The sequence below is a fragment of the Xyrauchen texanus genome, chromosome 3 (assembly GCF_025860055.1).
Source record: "Xyrauchen texanus isolate HMW12.3.18 chromosome 3, RBS_HiC_50CHRs, whole genome shotgun sequence".
Classification (NCBI taxonomy): Eukaryota; Metazoa; Chordata; class Actinopteri; order Cypriniformes; family Catostomidae; genus Xyrauchen; species Xyrauchen texanus.
The window spans coordinates 18,200,214-18,223,734 of record NC_068278.1 but is presented as its reverse complement, the minus strand read 5'-3'; the positions used below and the strand labels follow the sequence as shown (position 1 = coordinate 18,223,734).

Below are 23,521 nucleotides of genomic sequence, written 5' to 3'. Positions count from 1 at the left end.
GAGTGTGATCCGGGAATTGTGGGAAGTGCAGTTTCACACACGGACAGTGAGACTCAGGGCGGACAACAGGGAAAATGTGACATGGAACGGGATCGGTGACGGGTGAAACGGAAAACACGGAGCAGACAACAAGGAAACATGACATGAACGTGACTAGTGAGACAGAGAACACAGGACAGACAACAGGGGATCATAACATAGCCCCCCCTCAAAAGGACCGGATTCCAGACGGTCCTAAAAGACTAGAAATTAACAAAAAAAGGACCGAGGAGAGAGGGGGTAGACCCAGGGGCAAACAAATAGACCAAGAGGAACACAAGGGGCACAGAGACAGACCACGGGGATACAGAGGGCAGACAGGGAGACTGGGGAGGCACAAGGGGCACAGAGACAGACCACGGGGGCACAAGGGGCAGACAGGCAGAGCAAGGAGGCCGAGAGGGCAAACAAACAGTCTATGGGGGTGTGTGAAGGGCACCAGGTCGGGTGGTCTGGGGGGCGTCAACCGGGTAGGGGCTGGTTCAGGAAGCCTGGAAGGCGATCACAGTGTGGGGACGGACCTGGGGGGCCCGGGAGCTGGCCACAAGGCAAGCACCAGGTCAGGAGGTCTGGGAGTTGGCCTCAGGGCAAAGGCTGGTGGGGCCGGGTGAGGCGGAGCCCAAGAGGACTTAGGAGGTGGAGCCGTAGAAGATTTGGGAGGCGGCGCCGAAGGAGGCGTAGGCAGGGCCGAAGGAGGCTCAGGAGGTGGAGCCTAAGGAGGCGTAGGTCGGGCTGTGGGAGGCTCAGGAGGTGGAGCCGAGGGAGGCTCAGGAGACGGAGCCGTGGTAGGCGGAGCCAAGGGGAACTTCGAAGGCGGAGCTGTGGAAGACTTGTGAGGCGGCGCCGAGGGTGGCTCAGGAGGCGGAGCAGGAAGAGGCACTGGAGACAGAGCCAAGAAGGACCTCGGTGGCTTCGGAGGCGAAGCAGAGGGAGGCTTCGGAGGCGGGGCTGAGGGTGGCTCTAGCGGCGAAGCCGAGGGAGGTGGCACCGTGGGAGGCTCTTGATGCGGTGAGCTGGAATGCTTTGAAGGCAGAGCCGAGGAAGGTGGCACCGTAGAGGTCTCTAGAGACAGCGCTGTAGGAGGCTCGGGAGGCGGAGCCGTAGGAGGCAGAGCTGTAGGAGGCTCGGGAAACTTGAGAGGTGGAGCCTTGGGCGGCTCGTGAGACTTGAGAGACGGAGCCCTGGGCGGCTCGAGAGACTTGAGGGGCGGATCCCTGGAAGGCTCGAGAGACTTGAGGGGCGGAGCCCTGGAAGGCTGGAGAGACTTGAGGGGCAGAGCCCTGGGTGGCTTGGGTGGCGGAGCCCTGGAAGGCTCGAGAGACTTGAGAGGTGGAGTCCTGGAAGGCTCGAGAGACTTGAGAGGCGGAGCCCTGGCAGGCTCGAGAGACTTGAGGGGCGGAGCCCTGGGAGGCTCGAGAGACTTGAGGGGCGGAGCCCTGGGTGGCTCGGGAGACTTGAGGGGCGGAGCCCTGGGTGGCTCGGGAGGCAGAGCCCTGGAAGGCTCGAGAGACTTGAGAGGCGGAGCCCTGGGAGGCTCGAGAAGAGGAGCCCTGGGGGGCTCGGGGGGCGCTGGCTCTTGGACGGTCACGGCCACTGGCGCTGGCTCTTGGACGGTCACAGCTACTGGCGCTGGCTCTTGGACGGTCACAGCTACTGGCGCTGGCGCTGGCTCTTGGACGGTCACGGCTACTGGTGCTGGCTCTTGGACGGACATGGCTACTGACGCTGGCTCTTGGACAGTCATGGCTCCTGGCATGGTCAAAAACCCTGGTGCTGGCTCAGGGACGGTCGAGGCTACAGGCACTGGCTCAGGGGCGGTCGAGCCTACAGGCAATTTTCCCTTTACAAAAAGCTTCACTAGGATGCTGCACTGCTAAGCGCTTTTGGGAACGCAATACCCACGCCGCCGCACTGGGGCTGTCTGGACCCCTACGGTTGTGAAGTGTGCTCACAAGAACGCGAGAGATCTCAGACATGAGCTTGAGATGTCGACTCAAGGATGTAAGAGCCCGGAGTAGCATAAACATCTAAACCATAAAATTTGACGAATGTGTGCGGAGAGAACCAGCCTGCCGCATCACAAACTTGTTCAGACGTGAGCTTGAGATGTCGACTCAAGGACGTAAGAGTCCGGAGTAGCAAAAACATCTAACCTATAAAGTTCGATGAATGTGTGTGGTGAGGACCAGCCTGCCGCATCACAAACTTGTTCAGGCATAAGCCTGCCATAAAAACTAATGAATGTGCGCAGAGAGGACCAGCCTGCCACGTCACAAACTTGTTCAGACGTGAGCTTGAGATGTCGACTCAAGGATGTAAGAGCCCGGAGTAGCATGAACATCCAAACTATAAAATCTGATGAATGTGTGCGGAGAGGACCAGCCTCCCGCATCACAAACCTGCTGCAGAGGGACCCCTCTAGCCAAGGCTTTAGAGGAGGCGACCCCTCTGGTGGAGTGAGCCCTGACACCTACTGGCGAAGCTTGACCGCGTGCCTCATAGGCCAGGGCAATCGCATCCCTCACCCAAAGTGACATAGTCTGCTTGGTAGCGGATGCCCCCCTGTTGCGGCCCCCATAGCAGACAAATAATTCCCCTGATTTACACCACTGGCTAGTGCGTGGACATAAATCTGAAGGGCACAAACTGGGCAGAGTCTGTGAAGTCTTTCCTGCTCCGGCGTTAAAAACGGCGGGGAGTAGAAGGCTTCCAGAGTGACAGGATGTAGTGTCGAAAAAGGCACCTTAGGAAGGTAGTCAGGATGAGGACGCAGAATAGCTTTGGCCATACCTGGGGCAAATTCTAAACAGGCCGGCAAAATAGACAGAGCCTGTAGATCCCCAATCCTCTTAAGAGAGGTATTCGCCATAAGAAAGACCATCTTGAGAGTCAGAAGTCTGTCAGACGATCACTGCAGAAGTTCAAAGGGGGTCTCAACCAGACCCTCCAGGACTATTGCTAAGTCCCATGAAGGAGTTCTGGTCCTAACAGGAGGCCTCAGTTGCATGGCTCCACGACTGAAGCGAGCGAGTAGAGGATGCCTCCCCAAAGGCACCCCGTCCATCAAGGTGTGGCAAGCCAAAATGGCGGCCACATAAACCCTGAGAGTAGCAGGGCATATGCCTGCTCACTGTTTTTCCCTGCAGAAAGTCCAGAACTGAAAAAATTTGGCAGTTAACTGGATCTGCACCAAGTGAACTGCACCACTTTTTGAAGACACCCCATTTATTGGTGTAGATTCTTCTGGTAGAGGGAGCCCTAGCATTAAGAATGGTCTCGATAACCTTAGGTGACAGCCCTGTGTCCCTCAGTTGGTACCCTTCAGGGGCCAAACATGAAGTTTCCACAATTCAGGCTGGGGATGAAATATCGTCCCCTGCGCTTGAGACAGAAGGTCCCTCCTGTCCGGAATTGCCCAAGTGAGCCGTCAAAGAGAGCTATTAGCTCCGAGAACCATACCTTGTTCGGTCAGCGCGGCACTATCAGTAAGAGGCAATACCCTTGCTGGCGAACTCTGGCCAAGGCTCCCGGGAGCAGAGAAACTGGGGAAAAACACATACAGACGCATTCAGGGCCATGTATGTGCCATCCCGTCCAGACCCAGGGGGGGCTGGGTGACTCAGGGAGAAGTAGAGGAGACATTGCGCTGTTCATAGAGGCGAAGAGGTCCTCTTCTACCCTGTAAAATCTCACCCAGATTCTTTCGACTACCTAGAGGTGGAGTTTCCACTTACCTGTCGGTATTTTCTTGTCTGGACAGTAAATCTGCTCCCACATACGGGCATCCAGGGATATAAACTGCCCTGAGTGACAGGGGCTTGCCCTGGGCCCCAAGGAGAATCTGACGTGCCAGAAATTTAGCTGACGTGAACGTGGACCTCCTTGATGGTTTATGTAATAGACTACTGCTGTATTGCCCACCCCGCACCAAGACATGGTAGCCTCTGGAGGAAGTATTTCAGGGCCAGAAATACCGCCATCAACTCGAGACAGTTACTGTGATAACCGAGCTGATGACCCTTCCATCCCCTTGAGCTGGACGACCACTTAAGACCACTACCCAGCCCGTCAGGGAGGCGTCTGTTGTTAGCAGCCTGCGACAGCCAACACGTTAGCAGCCAACACGATCTCTATACTTCCATAAAAGTAAGACCCTTTTAAGCGAATACTTTATATGTCAAGCTAACACTTGCTGAAAACCCTTCAGTAAAGGATTGTGAAATTATTCCACAACATTTTCTCATATTGCAATACTGTTGGGAATTTTGTCTGGGGACAGATACCAATAGGGTAGTGGTAAATTCTCATTTCGTTCCTTGATGATGTGGGTCACTTTTGCTAGCTGCTTGCGGAACGTTTCCTTGGCATTTAGGACTAATTGCTCAGTGAAGTACTGGTCTGGATATGTCCCTAAAAACACCTGGGGAAAACAGGGGGAAAATTACAATATTTTACTGTCTTTTTACAAGTTTAAATGCAAATTAAATTACTTTATGATTGCAGTGCTTGTACGTCGGCATTGCAACAAATCGTCACGCAAGCAGTAAAATAAATAAATAAAAACAAATAAAATGATGGTTCAGTGACAAATAAGGGTGTCCAAGGGAAAATCTTTTAAAGATCTAGTTTAAAATACATGTGTCAATTTATTATAAATGTAATATGTGTATGTTGGTTTCAAATGGTTTTGAAACATCAGTTTACAAGTAAAAAGTAATATTTCTTACATCTTGAATGCATGTAAGTGTAGATATCGGCTTAAACAGCCAAACTACTTAATACGTTTTTACTGATTTTTTTATCAAGAATTTCATTCTTTCAATTAGACCTTTTTCTTCATTATTATCTAAGGAAAGTTGTATCACCCTGACATTGTTTACCTAATGCCCCCCAAACAATATCATCATTTAAGAGGTGGATTCAAGTCATTGTATTTATGAATTGCATTTTTAATGTAGAATAAATGAAAAATATTTTGAATAAATTAGATAAATGAATAGATTCTGACTAAAAAACAAGTCAATGGACCTCTCTAGACAATAAGGGTACACATCTTTACATGGTCATATTACTGTGTATGCCCTCAGATGAAATCCTGCAGCCGACCCCTGGGTCACAGGCTGAAGTTAGACTTCTTTTGGGCTTTTTGACATTTATATTGATAAATAGAGTAGAGAGGGGTCAGTAAATGACGGGAGAAATAATGAATGTGGCCGGGACTCTACGCACCCCCTTGGGTACACATCGTCAGGGGTCCCTGATGGCTGAGAGTCCCTAAGCAGCCACGTATACGGCTTTTACCAAGAAAATTCCCTGATACAGCTCAGTGTGTTAGCTAACCAGTAGGATGTAGACCATCTAAACTCGTGCATATGCAGTATATTCAAATCAGTCGACAAACCTCATTCTCCTGGAACTGACTCAGGGCCCAAACTGTTCCTATAATCTGGCTGACACGATCACGGTCAGGCAGACTTTCCATAATATACTTGATGTCGACATGGTTCTTCTTTGCGGGAGGGGGTTTCCGCATGGTGGAGGGGCCGTTGGTGACCCATCCATACCAGTCAAACTGGAACACACACACACACATATACACATACGCGCGCGCGCGCGCGCACACACACACACACACACACACACACACACACACACACACACACACACACACACACACACACACACACGACGGACATACACATACATATGATGGACATGTCCGAAATTCTCTCTCTCGAACCATCGTCACCGGCCGCCTTTATCCCTCGCGCGCCTCATCAGGCCGATTGGGGACCGGGCGCGCGATATTCCGACCGGCCCCGCCCCCCTCCGCTAAACACTCCTCCTGCCGTTATTTTTTTTTTTTTCATCTTTCATCTTTATTGCCAAAAAAAGGATACAAATCACAAGTGACTTATCAAAATATACATAAAAATTTTCAAACATAATAAGTAAACAAATTGCAAGAGTTTTGCCAGGTGAAGCTTGTAGGTCATTATAACGAAAAAGTTTTAACTGCCTTTTTGTTGTTGGAGCCAGAAATCGAATTAATATAATGTACAACTTCATGGAGAAAAAGTACAAAATTAGTTTTTTTTAGTGCTGAATTTACATTTATGAATGTGAAAGTTTGCCAATAGAATTAATACATTTATAATGAAATACATCTTTTCTTTACTTTGCCTTCTTTAAAAGCAAAATACAACATTCTCCAACAATAAGGCAAAGTTTTTATAAATATGGTCAATGATGAATCTGCTGAAGTTTTGCCAAAATGTCCTGGTGTGTGAGCAATGCCAAAAGAGGTGCAAAACAGTTTCTGGGCGGACTTCACAAAAAGAACAGTTTGTATTGATGTCTCTTTTAAATTTGTGAATCATTCTGAACGACACTTCCTTCACCTTGTTTATTATCAGGTATCTGTGAGGAGTCATCCAACTCCTCCCGGCTTTATCTCAGGACGGGGTGCCACCGGCATGACGTACCTATACACACCCTGAAACCACAATTTATACCCAATTCATTTCCTGCTCCCATTGTCTTTAGGAATAAGGAAAAAGAACAAATGAAAATGTAATGTTTTATATTTATGTATATTTGTAAATGTATATTATTATTAAATGTATATTTAAATGTTCACTAAATATTAGATGAAAGTGCAGACTTACATCAAATGATTTTTGTATTGCTATGATACAAATAATTAGTAACACAAATGTTTATGTGTGTTTTCAGCATGAAGGTGGAAGAAGGGGTATGATTACTATCTCCATAAGCAAGTTACCCTTGTTCAAGACAGAATACACAAAAAGGATGTCAATTAATATTTTAATCACTTTGGTTCTATTTTCACTGTAACACTTTATTTAGATTGTCCCAAGTAGCTATTTAACTGACTATAAGTGACTATTTAACTGACTATAAGTGACTTATCAACTGGCTTGCTATATCTAGTAAACAGTTTTCAATGAACATTCAGTAAACTATCAATAGCCTGTATAACAGCAACAAAATAACATCTTATCGACTGACTTGCTATGGCTAGTAAACAGTGTTAACCTTTAGTAGACTTTCAGAAGCCTGTATATAGATCTTTATTAATGACCTTTTAATGAACTGAAGTTCTCAACCATAATGTAAGAAGGTCATAAATAGTGATCTATACAGGATACTGAAAGTCTACTGAATGTTTGTTGAAACACTGTTTACTAGCTATAGCAAGCCAATTGATTTCACTTATAGTCAGTTAAATATCTACTTGGGACCATCAAAATAAAGTGTTACCAAAAAGCTATTGGACATGTTATTTGTTATCTACTGAGATATATATTGCTTCTTTTTTAGTGCCATCTATAAAAAAATAAAAAATAAAATAAATAAATAAATTATATGCTCATCACGTTTTCAATGGTTCTATGTTTGTTTTAAAGTTATAACAATTTTCACACCGGGGCAGGGGGCATTTTCATGATTTTGCCTGGGGCCCCAGAAACCCATGGGCTGGCCCTGTATACAAGAACAATCTACATAAATAAATAGTGTAAATGTAGTTAATTGATCCAGCAAAGTGCTGGCTGCCTGTGGAGACAGACACTTTGTAGATCCACTTTCTTCTTGTACTGATGCACAGGTGTAGTAGCCTATACAGACCCCGAAACCATAGTGTACCATATCATTTCCTGCTCCCATTGTCTTTAGGAATGATTAAAAAGAACAAATGAAAATAACATTTTAATATTTAAATGTTCACTAAATATTAGATGAAAGTGCAGACTTACATCAAATGAGTTTTGTATTGTTATGGAACAAATAATTAGTAACACAAATGTTTAAGTGTGTTTTCAATTGACTTAACACAAGACACAAAATCCAAATGTAACAAAATCTTTAATTTACTGTAAAAAAATACTGAAAGGCAATTACATCATTGAAAGATAGATATATATATATATATATATATATATATATATATAGATAGATAGATAGATAGATAGATAGATAGATAGATAGATAGATAGATTCCACTTGGCCAGTTGATAAGTCACTTATAGTCAGATAAATAGTCAATTATAGTCAGTTAAATATTTACTTGGGACAATCAAAATAAAGTGTGTACTGATACGCCTGGCTGTCGAACACAAACCGTAGGAAGGGTCGGTGTCTAGGCAAGATGGAGACATGGAAGTACGCGTCCTTCAGGTCTACCGCTGCGAACCAATCTAGCTGTCGAACGCAGGTAAGAATCTTTTTCTGCGTGAGCATTTTGAATGGGAGTCTGTGCAAAGCCCGGTTGAGAACTCAAGGATTGGTCCAGGATTGGTCGTATCCCGCCACCTTTTTGGGTACGATGAAGTAGGGGCTGTAGAAACCCTTCTTCATCTCGGCTGGAGGGACGGGCTCTATCGCGTCCTTGAGAAGCAGAGTCGTGATCTCTGCCTGTAAAGCACTGGCTTTTTCGCCGCATATGGAAGTGGAGCAAATACTGCCGAAACGAGGTGGGAGCTGAGCGAACTGAATCACGTGGCTGAGTTGGATGGTCCTGGCCAACCAGCGCCATGGTCATGTCCTCGCAGTGAGTACATGAACCATCCACGAACGGCGCCTCAGTGTGATCACTGCCCAGGCACACGAGGCAGCGTCTGTGACCGTCGGTCCTGGAGAGATCAACTGCATCCAGGAACTACACAGGGGTGGAAAGGCATCTTTAAAAAGACGCTTCCTGAAAAGGTCGTTCAACGCCGCCTTGTGTTGCTCTTTTATGAGTGGGAAACTCAAACTCTTTTAGAGAAAATAACACTCTTTTTAGGAGGAGAACACTCTTTTTTGGCAATGGAAGCGCTGTCGAAGAAACCAGGGGTGTGAACTGCACAGCTTGCAGAGAGAAAGACGCCAGCTGGAAATAAGCAGTAGATCCAACAGCAGTGCTTCTCGCCAGTAGAGGATAGTGAATGAGTAGTGAATGTATGCGATTCATTAAAAAAGTTTAACACGTTAATTTGTCTTAATCGAGATTAACGCATTTACCATTAATACAGCAAAAACGCTGGTGTGAAGGGTGGAACCTTTATAATGTGTCCTCCCGGAGTCATTACACTGACACAAACACCCACACACCAGAACACTTCTACCTTAGCAGCGTAATGCAACTCATATGCATTCTATGGGCGGTCCTGTAGTAACATGCAAGTTGACCGTTAAGGCTCAAATATACTACGCAAGTTTGTGAATGCAGCCACACCTTGCTATGCAAGCTCAGTTTCACTTGTCGTTGCATTATGAAATGTGTCAGTGCTCAATTTATAACCCAATGCATTCTCAATGTTGGCATGGTGTGTTAGAGTGGACTTTTTTCTTTCAATCAACAACTGTCATGGCGGATTTGGGCAGCAATTTAAGTTGAATCTTTTCTAAAAACATATATGACTTTTTGTCCCCAGTCCATTCAAATAAACAGGTTTTTTCTCTGTGTCTCTCCCCATGCTTACACTATCAACTCATCTACCACAATTAGTTTCGTGGTCACACTTCAAAATGAATTGCCTCCTTGAGGTCTGAGGTTTGTAACCACCAGAGCAATGCAAGAGCGCACGTAATGTATCTAGTGTTGTCAAAAATACCGGTACCCCGGTACGAAGTAGGTACTCAAACAAAAAATTATTTACGATACCAGAATTTCTGGAGGTACCGGGGTACCGAGTACTGGTCTACCCGGTACCCATGCAGAGGCGGGAACTTTCGAACGCTCACAACAAGAAAAAAGATGACGACAAGCAAAGCTGCTGCGGAGCCTCAACTGAATCTTGTCGAAATTAAAAGTGGAAAAAGCCAGGTTTGGAAATTCATAGGTTAGGGAAACATCATAGATCAGCAAAAACCTATTTGTAAACGCTGCTTTCGCAATTTTCTGACGAAAGGAGGAAAAACAACAAACTTAATAAAGGACCTGAAAGACAGATTTATTCAAGCAAATAAAGCAGGCGAGTTTAAAAGCATATTATCATTTGCTTTAGGGCTGAAACGTTTAGTCGACATTATCGACATCGTCGAAAATACAAAATTGATGAGAAAAATGTTCGTTGTTGTATAGTCGTTTGAACTAATTTAACGTAACATTACGTGTCCCTTTCACTCGCGCTCTCTCCCCAGATCCGGCTGGTCCTTCACGTGATCTTGAAGCGCGCTCCGGCAACTCTTCAGTTCACGAGGGGGACCTCGATTCAATTGGGTCTGCAGATTTCGAGTTACCCACATCTGAGCACTCAAAGCACGATTCCAAATCTTCTGAAGAGTTACTCATTGTGGTTACTCGTGCAGTGGCCAGACTTCAATTATACTGGCCATGCGACCAAGAAACCCCCAAATGCTCCAAATTAGAGGACATTTCTTTGGGAGTTTATTGAACAGAACACAGAGGAAACAGGTAAGTAGCTTGAGATGAGTATTCAGGCAAGTAAACAGTCTTACTAACACAGCCTTTCGTAAAACCAGAAAACATAAGCAGAAGGTGATCAACTGATCACCATTAGGATCCACATATCTGTATTTCTAATCCATTCCTTGCAAGAACAGGAAACATAAACTTCAGATGCGATTCAGACACTCAACATCCATAGACTGAGGAGCAGGTCAGATTTTAAAGGTATAATGCACATTTAGGGATTTTAAGTCACTTATCTTGCACATCCAGAGATTGTTGATACACAGGTAAGTTACTGTCATGTCTATATGTGTTTTTGTTCATGTTTTGTGTTAATGTCTTTTATTTTGAAAAGTGTTTCCATGTCATGTTATTTCTTGTTTCCTTGTCATATGATTCCCTGTTTCTATGTCAAGTCATGTGATTATTCTGTTTCCCTCATGTTCATGCGTCCTGTTCCCATTGGTTATAGTCTTGTTATTAGTACTGTTATGTCATTGGTTCATGGTGTAAAAAGGCAGGCAAACTGCTAAAAATAGATTGATTTGCCTCTTGAAGGTCTCTGCATTGTTCTGTCTTTTCTGAGCGCAGTAAAGCAATTATTGTTAATAGTTGGCACTCAAGGCGATTCTATTGCACCCTATGACATCAATTTGAATTGTCTGGAAAACTACTTTTTCGAACTCGTCCTAGACCTTTGTCTGATTTGCATGAAAATTAGCCTGCATTATCTAGAAGCACTCATGAGAAAAAGCAATTTACAGAATTTTGATAAACCATACCGTTTTCTAATGGCGCTTCAACAAATTGGCTGAATAGCACGCCAAAATGGACGTGAGGGTATGTCTCTCATAAAGTTTCATACCAAATGTATTATTTGTCATAGGCACCATGACTTGAAGTTGCCTAGTCAGTTTCGGAATAGTGCCACCTAGGGGTTAAGAGATATGAAAAAGCCCATATTTGCTTATAACTTCTGAACAGTTTGTCATAAAATCATCAATTGGGCTCATTAGATTCAGTGGGGTATAGCGAGTCCAACGATATGAATATAATAATAAAAATATTTGCAAATCTCATTTTATTTATTTGTGAATTCACTTTATTTTTGTGAAACTCCTAACATATATTTATAAATCTCATTCTTTTCATTTGTGAATTAATTAAATTTCTGTGAAACTCCTTATATTTATTTGTGGATCTCATTAAATGTATTTTTAAACCAACTTTCTGTGTGAAGCTCTTTCCATTTGTATATTCATATGAAACAAAAATAACCCCATAGGATGTACAGCCTTTGCTGATGTTCATGAATTTATGAACATAAAACATCAAAAAAATAGTCTAGGTTCTGCAGTGCACACTGGGTAGGCTTCTGTGTCACAGTAAAGGTATTTGGACAAAACCTGTTAAATCCAGTTTACTCAAAAAAAAATAAATAAATTTGGCAATGGATTATTTAGTTGTCTCGACAAAACTATATGTGTTATCCTAAAACTAAGTCAAAGCAAAAAGACAACTAGCTTAAGTTATGCTGAGTGAACAATCTTTTTTTCTTTTTTTTTTTTTTTACAGTGTATGACTATTGCCATTTGGGTGTACCGTGTTCCACGGAAATTATATAAATTGTGCATCTAGTTAGACTCAGTACCTGATAAAATACTAACAGTATGTTAAGCTCAGTATGTTTTTGACAGCCGGTGTTTCATCTCATGAACTTTCAGTAGAAAAGTATTGAATTCGGTTTTATAGATTTGTACTGATTTGTTGCTTTTTTCTTTGATATATGAAAAATAAAACATCAAAATAAAATTATTTCTATTATTTTCTTATTGTATAAAAAATAATTAGAATAATTGTTTGGTCTCTAGATCCAAATATGTAATGTTTAGTCAAAGTCCCATGCATTTAAGGGTTAATTTTTATTTATCTATTTTTTTTATATTATTTTTTTTTTTAGATAATAAGCTTATTAAACGTTTAATAGTGTACCACAATGTACCACAATAGTATCGAATAGGAAAAAAGCAACCGAAAACAGTAACACTGAAAATCTGCACACAACAGTGTCTTCATTGTTAGATGGCGCTGTTCAATGTCACACTGAGGCGGACTCTCAGCACACCCTCTTCAGCAGTTGTTGGTTGACTGGCGTTGCTAAGGAAGTCAAGTAACTGGATCTAACGGAGTGATGCTTCAGTATCAAAAGATGTCATTTTATTCTTCAGACAAACGTATTTTAAATATGTGTTTTATTCCGTTTCCATATGTATGTTTTGGAAAGTTGTAAACGCCATATTCGGAGAGATTTGTTTACTAATGGATGTGTATCTATCGTGTGTCATCATTGAATTTAGCATGACAGAGATTTAAAACTAATTTCAAACTTTATCAATAGTTCACTTCTTTTTTTTTTTAGTTTGTTCCTTTTTTAGGCAAATACGTATTAGTTTTTTTCTCTCGTCTCTGTACACGTTATAATTGTTCTTCTTAATATTTATAATAATGTTTTTGTTGTTTTTAGTAAAATGGCAGATTAAACAATCCTAAGGTGGGTTGCTTGTCTTAGTTGGTTTTGGCCAAACTGGTTTTCAGCTGGTTTAGCTGGTCCCTCAGCCTGAGAAGTGCCCAAAACCATTAAACCAGCTTGGTGGCCAGCTGAGGATCACACACTTAGGCTGGCTGGTTTTGCTTTCTGCTGGGTATTGTACTATATTGAATGTTGGTAGTTTACAGCTTCCGTTTAGATCTTTAATAGTAATAATGTTTGTATTTTTGAGATACATACTTATGCACAATAAATCTGCTTGCTGTCTCCACAGAATGTTATCAAATGAGGACCATGGAGCTTGTTTACATCTAAAACCAAGTCTGAAAATAGGATGACTGAGCATGGAGAGACCATTGTCCCATTTAAACCCACAGAGCTCAGTTCAGGAGAACCAGCTTGCAAAACTGATATCACTGGTGTAAGTGTATACCCAAGGAAAGAGAAGAGCGACCAAGAGGAGCTCAGAGATGTTAAGAAGCAATATGATGGACCCACTGTAATTCATAATGAACACAAGGAAACTAAGCATTGTCCAGATCAGCCTCAGCCTTCCTCTCTTCCTAAGCCTTTGGGATTGGCAATGGGGGGTAGAAACATAACATTTGATGAGAAAGTGAGGGGGAGAAGATTGAGAAACAGCCAGGAGAGTCTCACAGACCCGGGTGAGACTGGCTCATCTACCGATTCCCTTAAAGAAGACGTCTCGGCTCCGGAGTCAAGCAGTCCGTTGGGTTTCAAGAATGGACAGAGCCTTATGTCAGGACATCCACCCATAGAAATGCCACCATTCAGTAACTGGACTGGAAATTTCTCTGAAACCGAAGTGTCCTCACAAGATCTTTGTGATCTGAACAAAGAGCATTTGAGACCATCCAAAATAATTCTTTCTCCACTCCAGTCCACTGATATGAATCCTCCTCTGGAGCACAGTGTAGACTCCATGTCCTTAAGGGCAGCTAATCGGATTGACAGAGATTGTTTGGATTACAGTGTGGTGGGGAGAAGGGGGCGGTCAGAAAGGCTTCAGAGGAACCTGAGCGATAGCGGGCTGTTGGAGACCATGGTGTCAGACAGCACCTCTGTCCACTCCATGAAGTCCACCTATAGCGTACTGAACCCTATCAGACCGAGGGATGTGAGGAACAGGTAAGTGTTTTTATATTTGTTGCTTCTTTTCTGTATTTCTTTGCTGCCCATTTAGATTTAGCATTTAGCAGGTAGCCATACTCCACTTCAAGATCACGTGCTGATGTGTCATCTTGCTTAACTCCTAAAGAATCGAAGTGTCTTGCTGTAATAATAAATGTTTTTTTTTTTCAGCATAATACAAGAGATTTAGTAAATTTGTTAACCCAATAAATAAGATGTTAGGATGTAGATCATGATTACTTCTGATGGACTGAGTGTAGAGTAACTGAGTGACCTGAACCGCTATAGTTGTACATAATGGCAGAGTGAAACTGAGTGTTTATATAGAGATTGAAGAGAAAGCTGAAAGTAAGGGGATTAAGGCTGGATCAGTGCCATGCCAGTTCAGCACCTACTGCAACTGCCAAACTGATTTAGTAGACCATTAATTCAGATTCATTATGAGTATAGCTTTATAGACTGTTAATAATGTCAAATTAAATGTCCAGTTTGAAATGTGTATATGTCTAACCATTAGTTATGCATGTAATTATCACTTTATATATCGATTAAGCTTGTTCTGCCTTCATGAAAACTGTAAATTCTGTTGTTACCAAAAATGAAATGAAACTCTGGAGGAAGTTGTAAAAATTGTTGAGATGGTTTAATATTAAGAAATCAATTTTGGCATGTACTAAAATGTATGACTTGAGGGGCGTCACTCTACACTTTGTACTCCATACACTCCCATTCGAATGCATCTGAATGCAAATCAATTTTGTAAGATGCTGTGTACCAAAGTTCAAGTTTTGTGAACTCTGAACTAGAGGACATGTGACCAATAGAAGATCAAAACCTCACATTCTGACCTTTTGGCTCAATTCAAAGGTTACACACAGTTTTTCAAAGCGGTGTGTTTTTTAGGCTTGGGATCGATGCCTTTTATACGCATTAATATAATCGAAAGATTTTTCAGATGATTATTTAAGTAATATCACATGAGCAAGAGTGCGATATGGTCCTACATCAGCTCTGCTGTGACTTGCCTACAAACAGTGTTTGTGCACCACAGATGCACCACAGATACCGCCGCTCGTGGTTTCCAGAGGCTGCTCTAAATTCTGCAGTGCCACGGAGCTCAAATCATTTTGTAGTTTGAGAGACCACTGTAAAGATAGTTTGCGGTTTTAAATTCAGACTTTGATTGCCTATAAACCTGCTTTGCACTATTGTAGACATAAAAATATTCTACAAAATATGTGAATTCAGATGACATCATACTCCGCTCTGCAATTGGCCATTTAAATTTTACAACTCTTCATTTTCTAATGAAAATTGCATCAAAAGTGGAACACTCTCATCTTGACCAGTCTGATTTCGGCTTTAGTTACATTATGATGTGCATCTGGTCTAATACTTAATCGAGTGTACACGCATATTTGCATTGCATTCACCCCTCTTTGTAAGTCCTGTCTTCTCGCATACCAATTGGTCGATTATAAGAGCCTTGCATCAACTATTGGCCAAATTCCTGCCTGTCATTCTCTCTGCGAAAGCGCAAAGCGCTGTTGTGTTCGGCATCAAACAGTTGCTTGACAGTAGCAGAAAATTAGTGGAAACAATGCCCAAACGAAAGTGCAAATTTACAAAAGATTTGCACCAAAAATTCCCATGCTTTCGTGCAGGACGAGATCCGTGGGAAGCAGAATGTATGACATGTAAAGCTGGCACTTATGTGTCAGTTGCTAATGAAGGTGCAAGTGATTTAGAAGCACACATTAGCTCTATGAAACATAAAGGCTCAACCAGAATATGGTCACCCTAATATCAGTTAACTAATTGTTTAAGGCCTTGGGAGGCCAATTCATAAAGCACACTGCTTATAATGAAGGGAAAACCCTTATTTCAGATTAAAATGGATTTGTGAAATCTGTCCAGTTAAACCAATTGCATGTCTTCCACCAGTAGTGGACACTCTCGGAACATAAGCAGTGACGTGTATCCGAGTTCAGGAGATGGAGAGAAGTTTGGGGGTGAAGGGGATTTTTGAAATGGAACACAGCCCTAGTTTCACTGAAAAATAAGGTAGATAGGCCCATCTACCTATTACACAAACACCGCCAACACAAGTCACGCCAGCTTCTAGCAAAATTAAAACAAAGCAAATTCAGAGCTGAATACTTACTGTTTACTTGTGAAAAAAAATTATAATTAGCCTATATAAACATTATGTACAGCTTTGTTCAGCAGTCTCACCTATAAACAAATAATAATTTGCAGCACAAACATTTGCATTTGGAGTGTGATGTGGTGAAAGATTATATATTTGCCAAAAATGAATGCTTCAATGATACCAAACACGGCAGAAACGAGAAGCGATCACAAACGATGAAGACTGGTGAGAATGATTGACATGGGGTTTAGCATGCACGATTTCACGGCTCTTAAAATCGATCTTTTTAAATACAAAGAAAGGAAAATGTTATGATGTTTCTTTTAACGGCACAAACCACCACAAACGAATGACACCAGTTTGGAGCGATTTGGAGATGACGTCACTGATCCCGAAAATGTTCATGCTATGCTCTTTCTATTTCCTCATTATTAATTCTAATTTTAGTTTTAGTAATTCATTGCCGATTACTAAATATTATGAACTTTGTTTTACTTAAATTCAATGAAATTCTATTATCATCAAACCATTTTTTAAGACTATCAATTCGATTTCCACTGTATTCAGAAGCTGTTCCACATTTTTACCGGAACAACATAAATTTTAAGTTAGAAGTTACAAACTATAAAATAAAATTAGAGTTACAAACTGGTTGTTCATATGACAACATGTAGTTTAAAATACAAATTTAGTTTTGTTGTAATCAGTGAATAATCTGAAAAATTATTCTAAATGAACAATTTGTCAAGTAAGTATTTCATAAATAATTCTTTAAAAAAACAGTTCCCTTTTAAACATGCTAACAGTATTGTTTCTTTTTCTTTCGTGTCTGTAATCTCCACTTTAATAAAGTGCATTTAAATAGATAAATAAAATAAATTGGCTGGTAAAAAAATCTGACTGGCTGGTAAATTTATTCATCTACCAGCCACCTTGGCTGGTGGGCTAAAATGTGAATTTCAGACCCTGTGTATCACCCTCTTGTGGTCTTCCAACGCTATTACGCCAGACTGTTAAAAAGAAGCCCAACTGAGTTAACGTCACTTCTAATATAAAGGGTAAATTCACACAAAATTATAATCCACTTATGATTTACTCACATTAGAGGCCATCCCTGATGTGTATGACTGTCCTTCTTCAGCAAACCCAAAGTGAACATTTTATAAGCATATTTCAGCTCTGTATGTCTATATAATGCAAGTAAATGGCTATTTGACGGTCCACTCCAAAAGTCACATTTAGGCAGCATACAATTAATCCAAATGACTCCAGTCGATCAAAAATGTCTTCTGAAGCAAATCGATAGGTGTTTGTAAAAAATAAATTGATAATTAAAACTTTCCTAACTTTAAAAAAATCGCTTCTTGCCAGCAGTCGACGCATCAGTGACGTAAGCACAATGGCACATTCATGCGAGAAGTCGGAAGTGCACGCTTTGTACACAACACGCGAGAATGTCACGCGAGAGTTTGTTAATTTCAACAACAATACTGCGCTGGCCGGAAGCAACGATTTAAAGTTAAAAACTTTAAACATATCGATTTGTTTCTTACACCAACCTATCTATTTGCCTCAGAAGACATAATTGATTGACTGGAGTTGTGTGGATTACTTTTATGCTGCCTAAATATGCCTTGTGGACCGTCAAATAGCCAGCAGCCTCACGGCACCCATTCAGTTTCATTGCATGGACAAAAATAGCTGAAATGTGCTTATAAATAATCTTAATTTCAGCTTCTGCTGAAGAAGGAAAGACATACACATGTGACTGAAGGTAGGTAAATCAAATATATCCATAAAATAATGTGCCGATCAATATATATCAATATTTTATGACATCCCTAGTGTTTTTAATGTTGCTGGAAAGTGAGTAGATGGTATATATTAAAATTTTTATTATATTATTTTAGTTTTTTTGTTAAGTGTTATTTACTAAAACCAGAAGCTCTCCTGCATGACATCATATCATGGTCCATTGCATTGTCTGAAAAAAATGTGCACGCTCAAAGCCTCGTGTGCCCCTTTTTATCCCATAGAAAAAAATAAGTGAACCAAATAAGTGGATTTAACCACTGGAGTTGTATGGATTACTGTTTTCCTGCCTTATTATGCTTAAGATTTTGTACGAGCAAAGTCGTACAAAATCTTACAATTTCACCATCTCATAAATTATGATGAGTTGTCATGAGACTATGTTGAGTCATTTCCATTATTCTCGATGATTGTCATTATACAATAGTTAGCCTAGTTCCAGTCCTCTTTTCTGATTGCACAAATAGTGCTCCTCGGGTGCTGATATTTACTAAAACAGCACTCGGGAATTTCACTGTTTGAATCCCTACAATTTTCTGTGCTCCACTTATGATTCATTGTTTTTTAGGAGCTTTCTAGAGGGCAGTGTTCTGGGAAACGGTGCCTTGCTGGGGGCGGAAGAGCTCGACCGCTACTTTCCAGAGAGACGGCTTGGTATCTACATTGCCACATGGAACATGCAGGGAGAGAAGGTTTGGAATAATAGTCTGAAAACAATACTATTTTGTTGTTTATATGCTGTGCAGCTGTGAGACTGAATGTTCCCCTTCTGTCTCAGGGGCTTCCATACAACCTAGATGATCTGTTGCTCCCAACCGATACAGACTTTGCACAGGATGTCTACGTTATTGGAGTTCAGGAAGGTTGCCCAGATAGGTAGACATTCATCTTTTTTGTTCTGTATGTCTTTTCAACTTTTCTGTTAGTCTCTTTACTATATTTTTCACATTTACTCTCTTAATGTTTTTCTACTTGGGCTGGTGAAAAATTTTATTTACAGATTCATCGAATGTTTTCTCAGTTCTGCAGTGATGCGTTGATAATAATTCATAATCAAGATTTTAATTTGAATTATTAGTAATTGCAAATTCTGGAAGAATGCAACAATAATTTGAATTATTTATTTTTATTATTTAATGTGCTCCAACAGCAAAAGACAAATTTTACTGTGGAGTGGTGGATTACGGCAGTAAGAGAAAAATCTGAAAAATTACTGTCACTCTCTCAGCAGCTGTATTTAAAATCCCATCATGACAATTTTTTTTATATAAACTATAAATGTATACTATGTATGAAAATGTGAATATATTTAAATAAGTAAACAGATAAAAGGTGAAAATGTGTCATCTTGGCAGTACAAAGATGTCTTAGAATTATGCTTGTAGGTTTGAATCATCAGGCATGCACCTAAAGATTCTCACCCTTATTGTGCACAGGAGGGAGTGGGAGATCCGTCTGCAGGAAGCGCTTGGGCCGTATTATGTCATGCTGTACGCAGCAGCCCATGGAGTTCTCTATCTCACTGTATTTGTCCGAAGGGACCTCATATGGTTCTGTTCAGGTAAGGTTAATATTAGCCTCAATATAGTTTTTTATTTATTTATTTGTTTATATAAAAATAACAGTTCAAAGGTGTTTTTTTCTGCCACTACAGAGGTAGAACATGCTACAGTCACCACACGAATTATATCACAGATTAAGACTAAAGGAGCTGTCGGTGTTGGCTTTACTTTCTTTGGGACATCTTTCCTCTTCATCACATCCCATTTCACCTGTAAGTTGAGTAAAGATTGAACCAAAGACACCCCAGTTATATATATATAACACTGCCATTTTAATACACGTCTATAATGATTATAGCATTAGATTAGGGGATGGAAATTGTTTATGACAAACTACTGTGTACTACAACAATATGTACTGAAGAAAACCCAACCCAACTGTTTTTTCTTTTCTTCAGCCGGAGATTCTAAACTATATGAGAGGATCTTAGACTATAACAAGATCATAGAAGCTTTAGCTCTCCCTAGAAACCTTCCTGATACCAACCCTTACCGATCTACAAACTGTGAGTGTTCCTATGATTGTTGTATTTCTAGGTTTGTACCATAGATATTGCTTGTATTTTTCTGTTAATGAACACATTTTGCTTGTTCGTTCTCAGCTGATGTCACAACCCGTTTTGATGAAGTTTTCTGGTTTGGAGACTTCAACTTCCGCCTGAATAAAGATAGAGGAGAGGTGGATGCCATTTTGAATCAGGTTGTAGGTGCAGACATGAGCCCTCTGTTACAGCATGACCAGCTGTCTAAAGAGATGAAGGAAGGTAAGTTCAAACAAGCTGTAGGAGTTCAGTCATGTGTCATGCAGAAAATTGCCTTAATATATTCACTTCAATGCAATATTCTTTCTTACATTGTATAAAATTGGAACTATCTGTATTGAGCCATAATTTTTCAGCACATTCTGTCCATTTGCAGGTTCCATTTTTAAAGGGTTTCAGGAAGCACCTATTCACTTTCCTCCTACTTACAAGTTTGACATTGGTTGTGATGTCTATGACACCACTACAAAGCAGAGAACGCCTTCATATACTGTAAGAGTATCAGTTAATTATGTGAAAACTTATTTTTGTTTAGTACCATCATTTAATTTTTCTGATTTGTTGACAGGATCGAATTATTTATCGAAACAGACAAGCAGATGACATTAAAGTGGTCAAGTACAATTCTTGCTCCTCTATTAAGACGTCAGATCACCGGCCTGTCATCGGCATGTTTCAGGTCAAACTTCGTCCTGGTAGAGATAAGTAAGCACCTTTCTACAATGGCAAGCAATATTAGTCTTACAGAAAAATAATTTATACTTTCTCCTACACCATCTTTTATATGCAGATAAAACTATAATGAAGCCAGTTGGTGGTTGATTCCCCTGGAGAGTTTAAAGGGATAATTCACCCAAAAATTATAATATTGTCATCATTTTCTCACCCTCTTGCCATACCAGATGTATTTGACTTTCTTCTCCTTATAGAAGAATATTTAAGGTCCAAAAAACTACTTAAAAGTAATCCTTAAGACTCCAGTGGTACTCAGAAGCAATATGATAAGTGTGGGTGAGAAACAGATCAATATTAAAGTCCTTATTGCTACGAATTCCCCTCCCAGCCCAGTAGGTGGCGATATGCATGAAGAATGTGAATTGCCAAATACCACAAAAGAAGTATGTGAAAGTGGAGATTTATTGTAAAAAAAGGACTTACATTTTGATCTGTTTTTCACCCGCACCTATCATATCACTACTGAATATATGGATTTAACCACTGGAGTTGTATGGATTACTGTTTTCCTGCCTTATTATGCTTATGCTTTTTGGGCCTTCAAAGTTCTGGCCACTATTCAATTGCATTGTGAGTACCAACAGAGTTGAGATATTCTTCTAAAAATCATTGTTTGTGTTCAGCAGAAGAAAGAAAGTCATACACATCTGGGATGGCATGAGGGTGGGTAAATGGTGAGAGAATTTAAATTTTTGGGTGAACTGTCCCCATAAACAGTGTGGATCTACAGCAATGTTGGCTCATCCCAATAGAGTGCAAAAGTCTTGTTATGGAAGTAAAAAATCTAATAAATTTTTTCCATAGAGGAATTGATTTTTAACGATAACCTTTTAAGACAGACCTACCATGAGCTCTGAGGTTGTTAATTGATTATATATGCTTCTGCTAAATCCATCAGTCCGTGTTGTTTCAGCTTCATTCAAATTTTGTATTTTATTAGAATTCGTGTCCATGATCCTTCAGAGAAAAAGACAAGCAAAGTGTGCCAAAAGAGCTCTACAACAACCACCCGCTCCCGTGACACACTATAAATGAAGCAATTGAGTCAGTATCCCTAGACTCTCAAATAAAAAAAATTATATTTCTGAATATTTTGCAATAAGCTTAAAATATATTGTTTCTGTACTTCTAATTAACAACTTAAAATTAATCGTTTTAGTTTTTTCCATAGTTTTTAATTCAATTTCATCATGCACAATGATTTTCTGCATTGTAGTTCATTCCCTCACTAAAGACGTCAAGTAAAGTCTTGTTCCATTGTCTTTTTTCCGGTATTCAAATACTTTTTTGCTTCAAATCAAAGTTTGTAATGTTGTGATTAACCACAGACCTTGTTGGTTTGGTTGATGGCTTACAACTCTTTATAAAGGATTTTATGAAAGCCCTATGGAAAAAAATTATTTGACAAACGTTTCAGGTGGACACTTGTTGTACTCTATGGTATGAGTTTGGCTGGGACTATGGGTCTGTTCCAAAACCTAGAAGCTGCCTTGCTGTCTCCAGCTTACATAGGCAGCTGCTTACTATGGCAGCATCCTTACTGAAATTAAGCCTCATAAGAGACCGATTTGGAGCTCTCTTCATAGCCAGCATCATTCATATAGCATTCCTCACGCGCAGCCCACAAGAGACTTGGCTCGCCACTGATTTCAAAAGAAGTGATGCGAGAGGAACTATGGGATACTCTAATTACCATAAATATTCATAGCACACACAATTTGGGTATAATTTCTATTTTTCTATCATTAAACTGTTTTTGTGGATACTTTTCAGTAATAATTGGATTATACATATATTTAGAATGGGACAATAGTTATACAGGTTTGATAAAACATTAATGCTGTGTATTATCCTCCTCAGCATTCCTTTGGGTGCTGGGCTGTTTGACAGGAGTCTGTACCTAGAGGGAATCAAAAGGAGAATCACCAGAGAACTTAAGAAGAGAGAGGCAGCCATGAAAAATCAGAATAACAGCACTGTTTGCACCATTTCCTGATTTGGGACCTGTGCACAAAAGCCATAGGCTGCTAAAACTGTTCAAATGCTGAGTTACTATCTTGGAAAGCTGGACATTCGGGACCAAAGGATAACTCAGATGTCATGGCACTCATCTGCCACCACTGAAGTGCATCAAAAAGCATCGGTGCAAAATCCAGGGACCAAAAGATGATGCTGTGGCTGGACCCTGAAGTTTAGCAGCTAGTTTTGGAACTATACAATGTTGTTTGACTCAACAGAAAACTCTTTATAAATCTATAAATTATACTGACCTAATACACTGAACTGTACTGTACATCTGGAATTCTTTGCTTTTTTGTATTATTTTGTATTTCATTTAAAGGGATTGTTCACCCAAAAATAACAATCCTGTCCTCATTTACTCACCCTTATGTTGTTCCAAGCCCATTTAACTTTCCTTCATGTGTGGAGCACAAAAACAGGTGATTGAAGCTGTAATTTTACATACTTTTATTGTATGGAAAAAAAGATGGAATTAAACTGAATTATGACTTGAGACTAACATCTTCCTTGTGTTCTGCAAAAAAGAAAGTCAGAAAAAGA

At 40.6% G+C, this 23,521-nt stretch overlaps 1 protein-coding gene across 9 annotated transcripts in view; it reads left to right on the top strand.

Moving 5' to 3' along the window:
- The window catches only part of inpp5e (inositol polyphosphate-5-phosphatase E), a 27,430-nt gene extending 3,909 nt beyond the window's left edge, over positions 1-23,521 (top strand). The window contains exons 2-12 of one of the 9 annotated variants that reach the window (XM_052101950.1): positions 6,456-6,612; positions 13,279-14,153; positions 18,689-18,812; positions 18,899-18,996; positions 19,557-19,681; positions 19,775-19,894; positions 20,081-20,188; positions 20,285-20,446; positions 20,601-20,716; positions 20,793-20,929; positions 22,820-23,521. In XM_052101950.1, coding sequence (XP_051957910.1) covers positions 13,339-14,153; positions 18,689-18,812; positions 18,899-18,996; positions 19,557-19,681; positions 19,775-19,894; positions 20,081-20,188; positions 20,285-20,446; positions 20,601-20,716; positions 20,793-20,929; positions 22,820-22,955 — 1,941 coding nt within the window. In that variant the 5' untranslated portion in view covers positions 6,456-6,612; positions 13,279-13,338 and the 3' untranslated portion in view covers positions 22,956-23,521. Of the gene's footprint in view, positions 1-6,455; positions 6,613-8,200; positions 8,276-10,237; positions 10,460-12,588; positions 14,154-18,688; positions 18,813-18,898; positions 18,997-19,556; positions 19,682-19,774; positions 19,895-20,080; positions 20,189-20,284; positions 20,447-20,600; positions 20,717-20,792; positions 20,930-22,819 lie in introns of those variants that run through there. The other 8 variants (XM_052102010.1, XM_052102002.1, XM_052101978.1 and 5 more) reach the window with 8 other exon arrangements.